Source organism: Pongo abelii, chromosome 7, assembly GCF_028885655.2.
Source record: "Pongo abelii isolate AG06213 chromosome 7, NHGRI_mPonAbe1-v2.0_pri, whole genome shotgun sequence".
Classification (NCBI taxonomy): Eukaryota; Metazoa; Chordata; class Mammalia; order Primates; family Hominidae; genus Pongo; species Pongo abelii.
In genome coordinates this window covers 122,790,498-122,800,903 of record NC_071992.2, presented here as the reverse complement: position 1 = coordinate 122,800,903, position 10,406 = coordinate 122,790,498, and the positions used below count along the sequence as shown (strand labels likewise).

Genomic DNA, 10,406 nt, shown 5'->3' with positions numbered 1-10,406 from the left:
TGGAAAATGAAGGTTGGATGAGTTGATTTTCTAAGGTCTATTTCTAATGGAGTTGAATGAAAAAGAAAAAGGCAACTTAGGATCTTTGATAACTGGAATAAAAGGAGGCACAAGCTTTGAATTACACAGATATGGATTTGAATCTCAGATTTTATTAGCTGCAGGAAGTTAGATTTTATTTTACTTAGCTATAAAGTGGAACTAATTAGGAGCTGAACTGAGGGCTGCTGGGGTTTAAGTGGGAACAATCCTATAATATTCCCAGGATAATATGTATGCATATTGTATGCACCTATAAATGGTAGGACCATGTTAAGGTCAGACAAACGTAAGGCTGAGCACATGACTTGATCTAGTAATTTCCACTCTGGCACTTGGAGAAGAGAGTGAGCATATCACTGTCCCTTACCAGCAGAGATGTCCCTCTGCCGTGATGAAACTGGAGCTGTCATGATTTATAAAAAGAACACCATCAGGGCAAAGGCGTCACATCTTGGCAAGAAATGCTTCACATAGTTTCCATCGTCACTAAGCTCTCCTTCCCACCCCGCACCCTGCTTCTATTTAAATCCCAGGCACTCCACTGGACCACACTCATTTTAGCCAGTGCCCAGGCTATCAGCAGAGAAAAGACAGGTGGGCAGCATGGCTCCAGGCGAAAAGGAAAGGGGGGAGGGCCCAGCCAAGACCGCCCTCCGGAAGATACGCACAGCCACCCTGGTCATCAATTTGGCCCGAGGTTGGCAGCAGTGGGCGAATGAGAACAGCATCAGGCAGGCCCAGGAGCCTACAGGCTGGCTGCCGGGGGGGACCCAGGACTCACCTCAAGCTCCTAAACCAATCACACCCCCTACTTCACACCAGAAAGCTCAGAGTGCCTCAAAGTCGCCACCCTGCCTGCCAGAAGGACATGGAGATGGACAAAGCTCAGAGAAAGCCCCTGAGGTTTCTCACATCAAAAAGAAAGAGGTGTCCAAAACGGTGGTCAGCAAGGCTTATGAGAGAGGAGGGGACATGAGCCACCTCAGCCACAGGTACGAGAGGGATGCTAGCGTGCCTGAACCTGGGCAGGCAGAGAACGACATTGACAGAATCCTCCACAGCCACGGCTCCCCAACGCGGAGGAGAAAATGTGCCAACCTAGTGTCTGAGCTGACCAAAGGCTGGAGAGTGATGGAGCAGGAGGAGCCCACATGGAGGAGTGACAGCGTAGACACAGAGGACAGCGGCTATGGAGGAGAGGCCGACGAGAGGCCCAAGCAGGATGGAGTGCAGGTGGCTGTGGCCAGGATCAAACGCCCCTTGCCCTCCCAGTAAGTGAACGCATTCTCCCAGTCCTTGTGTCAGGATCACTACTGAGCCCCAGCCAACTCTGGGAATCCAGGCAGCAGATGAAGTCCTGCCGGGGTTAGAGTGAGAATCTCAAAGACTGGACAGGCAGTGAGTACTGTAGAGGAGGGATGTCCCTGGGCTGAAGGTCAGTGCCAACCTTAGACATGAACCTTTTGGTCAGGGCCTGCGCTATTTTGTTTCTCCTTTTTGTTTTGAACTCAACACCCAAGTCTTAGCCTCAACAAAGACGAAGCCATCAGAGAGGCAAGCCTGTTTTGCGTGAATTCTTTAAGTCAGTTCTATAATGAGTAACAAATTGGCTTACTTCTTTAGAGAGAAGAGTGGTTTCTGATAGACTCATTGGGGAAACTTTTACCTTGTCCCAAATGTTTATGCTATTATCAGGAGATACGTCTGCTTCAATAACACCCATGGAATACAAATCTCCGACTCTAAACAGGTGGAAGGCTCCTGTCTAATTTGAAAGCAGGCTCTGAATGAAGTCAGACAGACCCAAGTTCAAATCCTAGTTCTGCCCCTAACTAGTCATTTTTAAAGGTGATTTCATCAGCTGGGCGTAGTGGCTCAGCCTGTAAACTCAGCACTTTGGGAGGCTGAGGAGGGCGGATCACTTGAGGCCAGGAGTTTGAGACCAGCCTGACCAACATTGGTGAAACCCCATATCTATCAAAAAATACAAAAAAATACCTGGGCACAGTGTTGTGCACCTGTAATCCCAGCTACCCGGGAGGCTGAGGCATGAGAATGGCTTTAACCCAGGAGGCTGATGTTGGAGTGAGCCAAGATCATGCCACTGTACTCCAGCCTGGGCAACAGAGCAAGACTCTGTTTCACATAAAAAATTAAAAAAGCAGATTTCCTCATTTGTAAAATGATAGCAACAGTAATCTTTTGGGAGAAGTTCTATTGTATTGGGAAACGTAAATGAGATTAGGGCTACAAAACACAGAGCTTGTCACATATGCTCAATACATGAAAACTATTATTATTCACATGGATTTGGTTACTTTGCAACTTTTCAAATTTTCAAAAACAGTTTGTCCTATTTGTAAACAAAGACAGCAATAATTAAAATATCTAGATGGTAAATACACATACATACACTCACATACACACTTACTCAAACTGGAACATTTATATAGACAAGAAACACGTGCTTTATTTCAAGATAGTAACTCCACATGGTAGAAAGTCAGGATTTCTTATTCCACAATGCCAGGGTATCAAAATATAAGAAAAATGTCTGATGTCATTAAATTTATAGACTGACTCCCATTGAGGACAGTTTAATGTGCAAGTGTGTTTTTCAAGTCTTATGAAACAATAAGAAAATAAAGAAAAAAATTGTTACCTAATTTGACAAAAAGCTGTTCCTTTTTTTTAATGAGATGAAGTCTCACTCTGTTGCCCATGCTGGAGTACAGTGGCACGATCTCGGCTCACTGCAACCTCCGTCTCCTGAGTTCAAGTGATGCTCCTGCCTCAGCCTTCTGAGTAGCTGGGATTACAGGTGCACACCACCATGCCAAGCTAATTTTTGTATTTTTAGTAGAGATGGGGTTTCACCATGTTGGCCAGGCTGGTCTTGAACTCCTGACCTCAGGTGATCCACCCACTTTGGCCTCCCAAAGTCCTGGGATGCATGAGCCACCGCGCCCGGCCTAAAGAGCTGTCTTATAGTTTGAGACTGTAAAGGTGTTTTGAAAGAATTAGAACTACTACACTGCCAGCTTTCAAGAAAAATAAAATGGCAACTGGGTAATTACAATAATCTGTCACATGTTTAGTGTGTGCTGTAGGTGTTTAAATGCTTTGTCGCTTCACTTCTCATAATCCTCTGAGGTAGCTATTCACTCATTCCAGGCATAAGAACACCAAAGCTCAGAGGGGAAGTTTGCCCAGCAAGTTAGTGACAAAGCTAAGACCTGCCCTACTCCAAATGCAATGTTTTAAAACCAGACATGGTTCCAACCTTCATGCAGTGTCTTCAGGATGCATTCAGAGGTCTGGATTTGTGCTTAATGTAGGAGTTCATGATCAGAAGTAACTATGCTATCCGAACATGAGGAACCATATTCCAAATTCTGGCCTTTTGGATCTTGGGACATGTGTGCTAGAAATGGAATAATGGGGTCCAAAAGAATAAAGACTGAGGGGGCACAATGACAAGATCTTTCTCTCAGCACATTTTAAATTAACTAGAAGTAGGGAGGTGACAGCTGGGACCGATCCTGAATGCATAGTAGAGCTAGACATTCTTTGGCACTTGTTTAAGCACTTTTCATATATTTATTTATTTAATCCCACAATATCCTCATATGATAGGTTATAATTATCATCCCTCTTTGATAGATGGAGACAGGAGATGAAGAAATATTAGGGAATTTGTATGAGATTTTATAGCCCATGAGATTTGAACTCAGTCATTGTGGCTCTGAGTAAACTGTCTCACCTAAAAGTGGGGAGTGGGATACAGGACCCATCTTGGGGTTCCCCAAATCAGGCTGGTATATGGGCACCTTCTTAATGTGTTGAAATGCCTACGCTTGGAATAAGAGACAACTAGATTTGAATCATGGTTACTTTTGTAATCCTGAGTCTCTCAGTCCTCATCTAAAAAATAGATGTGATAACTCATATCTCATGGGGTTATTTTTATATTAGCTATGTAAAGTGATAGACTCAAGGGAGCTCATTAGTAAATTGTACTCATTATAATACAGGAAGCCAGGCTTGGGATCCCAGCCCTTCAAGATGCTAGGAGCTTGGCTCTGCAGGTTCAGAGTAGTAGTGGTGGTTAAATCTCTTCTTTCCTTTTTTGGTTCCTTTCCCTCAGTCTTAGAGTACATAGGGTACCAGAATGTTATATGCAGCAACAGCAGCTCTTAATTCCAGTGGTAATCCTAGCTGTGCTCAGGAAACTTCAGCAGAAGCCTCATGGGAATTTTTGCCCAATGATATTCTCAAATATTGCTTGAGAAATGAAAGCAGCATTACCAAGCCAATTTGGAAAGCCTTTTTGTCCACTTATTTTTAATTATAGGCACCCTTCTCTCCCTGTATCTGCCAATAAGGAGACAATTATGTATCATAGATGTTTAGGTGGAAAGAAAGTTTCTTGGTGGTTAAGATGTTCCATGGATAATAGAAACAGATCAACTGTGAAAAAAGTAGATAAATTCTTTACCAACAGTGGTTCTTCTGACTGGAGTTTTACTATGAAAATGGTTTATATTTTGTCTTACTTTAAAAATATTCAGTCTTTTGATCATGTGTGACTTGTTCAATCCAGTTCCTTTAGACAAAAGAAATTAGATCTCTCTCCCATAAAGGTGCAAGATTAAAGTACCAATCACTTATCCATCCTGTCCTCCATGTTTAATTCAGTGAAAATAATAGCAGTTGAGCAGGAGGCTGCCATTTTGTAAATAGGGAAACTGACACACAGAGACATTAAGAAACATATAATCCAAGTCACAGAACGAGGAAGGGATGAAGTTGGGAAGGCTGATGCCAGCACTTGTGTTCTTAACCACTATGCTAGACTGTCCCTCTCAGTAGAGAACAGACTCAAGGAACAAAATGGAGATCAAAATGTGGGCTTAATTAGTGAAATCCTAATGACTCCCAAAGTTCAGGGTTTTGGTGCAACTGTATTGAAGGACCTCACAAGAAACAAAGGCAAAATTATGCTGTCCTTCTGCCTATGCCCAATTCTAGGGCCGCGAACCCTTTCCATAGACTCTGAAGACAGTTCAATCTGCAAGGAGAATCACAGGCCTGGCTCTCAAACGAAGCTGAAAATGACAGACAGCAAAACTGCTGAGCAGAAATGTCCATATTGCCTTTTGAATGCTGTCACTCTGCTTCTGATAAATGTGCCCCTCTTGATGTCACGCTCTCAGTAATCAAATGGGCTAAACTGTCTGTAGGGAAGGACAAGCAAACCAATGCAGCATTTCTCCTAGAAGTTGGAAAGGGTAGCAGAGATTCTTTGCTTTACTGACAGAGAAGGGTGCCTGCATGAGGAGGAGAAATACTCCCTCTACAGGAAGATCTATGGAGTTGGCAATGAGAGCCCATTTTCACTTTCTCCATACAGATCAGAGACAGAAGAGAAAATCATGCCTTTAGGCGTCCCACGCATTTTGAAGCTGGTGATTCAGGTGCAGGGCAACCACCAGGAAATGTTTTCAGTGCCAGTGTTTTCAGTGTAGCTGGGACTACAGGCACGTGCAACCAGGCCTGGCTAATTTATATTTTTGATTGACTATAAGAAAGTTTGTTTACTAATAATGAAGAAACTGAGAAGATGGGTCTGGATTTAGGATTGCTGTTGTAAAATACGGGTGAAATGTTAGCCTTTAAATATTGCTTTGCTTTCTTTCAATTTATGCTAGGTTATCTTTCTAAAGTTCAATCTAAAGTATCATTCACATTTTTCCCTGAAATTTTTAGAAACAGTATAATCTGGTATCGATTCTTATATTTATAGTACTTATGACCAAAAAAATTTCAGTGTATAAGACTTTCTAGCCCTGACTTAAACCAAATACACTGACCTTTTAAAAACCGGAGATATAAAAACAATACAGAATGTTTATAAAATAGAGAAAATTAGACGCTCATTAGGATGAATTTCCTTCTTTTTTTCCTAGCCCTATTTTCCAATTTTTCCTTATGGGACCAACTTTCTTTGGTGTTCTTCCCTCCAATTAGAGGGCATTACAATTTGACAATATAACAAATAGACATTAATATTTAAATGGTGCTTCTTTTAGAAGCTCTTTATAGTTTTTTGTTTGTTTGTTTGTTTGTTTGTTTTTAATAGAGTCTCTGTCACCCAGCCTGGAGTGCAGTGTAGTTGCACCATCTCAGCTCACTGCAACCTCTGCCTAACAGGTTCAAGAGATTCTCCTGCCTCAGCCTCCTGAGTAGCTGGGACCATAGGCATGCACCACTACGCCAGCTAATTTTGTATTTTTAGTAGAGATGGGGTTTCACTATGATAGCCAGGCTGATCTCGAACGCCTGGCCTCAAGTGATCTGCCCACTTCACCCTCCCTAAGTGCTGGGATTACAGGTGTGAGCCACTGTGCCTGGCCTAGAAGCTCTTCACAGATTTATTGGCACACACCAATCCCAGTTGTTATCCCAAATGACACTAAGTTTCAACATTTAGGGAAACTAAGTTCCTAATTAAAAATTAGAAGAAAAAAAGGCTACATCAAAGAATCAGAGACCCATATAACGTACAGTTTAAACAAATTACCTCTGGATGCAAATTTGAGTATTTACCTATTTTTTGCTTTCTTTGTTACAAAATCAGCATAATACCAACATAAAAGAGAATTTTGAAAAGTGAAAAGAACCAACTGTTATCTGGATACCGACATTATTATTTTCAATTGTGCAAATGTTATTAAATTCTTCAGCCTAGTGCTTATACATTTTACAGAGTTGTGATTGTACCATAAACCCAAATTTATATTACTCTATTTTCATTATAAAATATCCAATAAGTATCTTAAAAAGTGCCTGGCACACAGTAAGTATCATAAATAAATACTTCAAAGCATGGGAGGGATGTAAAAGTGCTCAAAAACTGTTTAAAGGCAGGATGCATTAGGATTTATACAATAGGGCAGAACTACAGTTGGTGCTCAGGAGACAAAGTATGAGTTAATAAATCACACTATTCACTTTCATTTGAGATACTTCAAGCCTCTTCTCTGGCAGGACACCTCAACTGTTAAGTCTGGCATGAAATTTATGCTCGCCAAGATGGCCTTGGGCTTGATATTGAAGAATATGCCTTTGATCAACATGGTGATCAGTCATCAATTAGCATGGCTCACAAGGGACAAGGTATTTGCTCTCTTTTGATAATGAGATTGAGCAGCCCACACTGAGGGCAGCTGAACAGGAAAAGTCGATGGAGAGGCAGGGGATCAACTGACAAGGAGGGTTGAGGGAAATCCATTACACTTCAGCCTGGTGAGCTCCTAGCACTTTTTCATACATATATTTTATAAAGTTTTAATAATTGTGTGTATGGTTTTTGTGTGCTTTCTTTTACTAATTAATTTTGTCATACACTTTTATCCATGTGTATAAAGGACAGTAGTGTTATATGTAGGAGTATTTCCAATTCCAATTCTATTGTGCTATGAAACGATGTAGCAAGCATAGAACTTTGGGAAACACCAAGCATAAGAATTGATGAAAGTTCGCCATCTAGTGGATGTCATTTCTTTTTTGAAAACAATGTTAATGTAAGTATGTATTCCTCCCGGTCCACGTGTTTGGTTCCAGCCTTTGGGTAACCAGATTTCAGGAAGTGAGTTTGGACGGTGAGGGATACCCAAATCTGATTGGTTCCTGGGTTTTGAATAGTAAATTGTGAGAGCTGGGATAGCTCAGGCATGTCGTTCACACAAGTACTTTCAGCACCACTTGAACATCTCCAATCCCAATGCTTCCAGGCAGGAGGCCACTTGTTACTGGGGAGAAAAAGGGAGGGTGGGACGCTTGTGACGGTTAGGAGTACAACTCTCTTTTAGATAGTTCAAGAGTTCGTATTTTAACTGTTAAGTTAGAGACCTAGGGAAAAAGTCTAGGCAATTGGAGACAGAGAAATGGCAGGGACGTCTTTTTGAGTTCTGGGATACATGCGCAGGATAGGATGTGCAAGTTTGTTACACAGAAAAATGTGTGCCATGGTGGCTTGCTGCACCTATCAACCTGTCACCTAGGTATTAAGCCCCACATGCATTAGCTATTTATCCTGATGCTCTCCCTCCCCCTGACCCCCAACAGGCCTCGGTGTGTGTTGTTCCCCTCCTTGCGTCCATGTGTTCTCATTGATCAGCTCCCACTTACAGGTGAGAACATGTGGTGTTTGGTTTTCTGTTCCTGTGTTAGTTTGCTGCCCCATCCTAATATTAGGCTGGCATCCTCATGATACCACTAGTCTACACTTTCCAGAGTTGGTTTTTTAATAGAAAATGCATTCTGAATTCCAAAGATACACACATTTAAAACGCAACTTATTCCTTTATTAGACACTGTATGGGCCTGCTGAGTGGCATCACTACATAGTAGAAAGAGCATTGACCTTGGTCTAAGGCAGTCTTGCGTTTGAATCCTGCAACATCACCTATTTAGGGCAGTAATTCAGTTATAGACAGGCTCTGGAGCCAGCTAAACTTTGGTTCAAAGTCTAGTTCTACCACTTAACAGTTTTGTGACTTTAAGAAGTTACTTCATCTCTCTGGCCTCAGTTTCCTCATTTGTGAAGCAGGAATAGTAGTACCTATCTCAGGAAATGGTTGTGGGGAATATTAATAAAGCATTTAGAAGAATGCCAGTACATAGTGTTCAGTAAATGTTACTATTGCTAGCTAGTGTTTTCTATCTGACAACTTAATATTTCGAAGTTTGTGGCATTGATACTAGTCTATATATGCTCTCACTGAAAAATCCACATATGAAAATCTATATATGATTAAATATTAAACTGCATGTGTAGTGCTAGAGTCCTTATCTTTGGGAAATAATTGGTTTCAGAGGTCCTCTAAGAACTAGATTCCTGAAAACACCTACATGATTTCAGTTCTAAAATGTTACTAATACTCAACTTAAAGATATACATATTTGCATTAACTTTGTGTGGGGAAGCTTTTTCTTAAAATAGATTTTAATATCATTATAATGCTTAAAATAGTTATTCATAGAGAAAACAATCTAGAAGGATATGCACCAAACTAAGAACAATGGTGGGACTATGTATGATTTTTCTTCTTTCATTTCTAATTTTTTATATTGTGTTTATTTTTGTAGTGAAAAAATTATACTTACATTAAAGATGCATATGTGTGGGAAGTACAAACGGAAAACAACACTTGGTGTTAACATATCTGTATCTTGATTGTTCACCCTCTCTCTACTTTAGGGTAAACAGATTTACAGAGAAACTCAACTGCAAAGCCCAACAGAAATATAGTCCAGTGGGCAACTTGAAAGGGAGATGGCAGCAGTGGGCTGATGAACACATACAATCCCAGAAGCTCAATCCTTTCAGTGAAGAGTTTGATTACGAGCTGGCCATGTCCACCCGCCTACACAAAGGAGATGAGGGCTATGGCCACCCCAAAGAAGGAACCAAAACTGCTGAAAGGGCCAAGCGTGCTGAGGAGCACATCTACAGGGAAATTATGGACATGTGCTTCATTATCCGCACAATGGCTCACCACAGACGAGATGGCAAGATCCAGGTTACTTTTGGAGATCTCTTTGACAGATATGTTCGTATTTCAGATAAAGTAGTGGGCATTCTCATGCGTGCCAGGAAACATGGACTGGTAGACTTTGAAGGAGAGATGCTATGGCAAGGCCGAGATGACCATGTTGTGATTATGCTACTCAAGTGAACCTTCAAAAACAAAAGCCAAATTTGGCCCACTATTGTCTTCATGCTAAATGCTCATGTAGTAAAATGAAAATGCAAACTCTCTGTAATAAATTAGTAAATATTAAACAATTTTTACATAAACGACTTTCTGGCATTCTATCTAGAATGAGGAATTTTGGAGATTTTAAGAAGGCACAAAGCATTTCAGAAAGCACATAGAATGTTAATGTATAATAATAGTATTAATAGTTGAAATTCCACAAGGTGTTTTTGTTTTTGTTTTGAGACAGGTTCTCTTTGTCACCAAAGCTGGTCTTTTAACTCCTGGCCTCAAGTGATCCTCTCACCTCAGCCTCCCAAGTAGCTGGGATTATAGGAATGAGCAACAGCACCCAGCCACTTGTATATTTTAGGCAAAATATTTAGCTATTCATTGTAGAAATTACTATAGATTTTTAATTAAACATTACATCTAAGAAGAATGCTGACTTGAGATAAATATCAGCAGAACATATAATAATGTGTCTTTATTTGGAAAAAAGAAAATACCATTAAGTGTGGTAAAACTAAACTTAAAATTTTTTCAGAAGCTTGACTTTGTATTATTGTTTATACCATACCATCACTTACAAAACAAGCA

General features: G+C 40.7%; 1 protein-coding gene across 1 annotated transcript; it reads left to right on the top strand.

Annotated features, from left to right (window-relative positions):
- Positions 1 to 399: 399 nt before the first annotated feature.
- On the top strand, positions 400 to 9,910 carry ABRA (actin binding Rho activating protein). Its single transcript, XM_024251306.3, has 2 exons — positions 400 to 1,313; positions 9,308 to 9,910. The coding sequence occupies exons 1-2, from the start codon at positions 646 to 648 to the stop codon at positions 9,783 to 9,785; spliced, it is 1,146 nt and encodes a 381-aa protein (XP_024107074.2). The 5' UTR covers positions 400 to 645; the 3' UTR covers positions 9,786 to 9,910.
- The last annotated feature ends 496 nt before the right edge of the window (positions 9,911 to 10,406 follow it).

Coding starts and splice junctions, on each gene's coding strand:
- ABRA (XM_024251306.3), top strand. CDS start 646: ATGGCTCCAGGCGAAAAGGAAAGGGGGGAGGGCCCAGCCAAGACCGCC. Junction 1,314..9,307: donor AAACGCCCCTTGCCCTCCCA/GTAAGTGAACGC, acceptor TCTCTACTTTAG/GGTAAACAGATTTACAGAGA.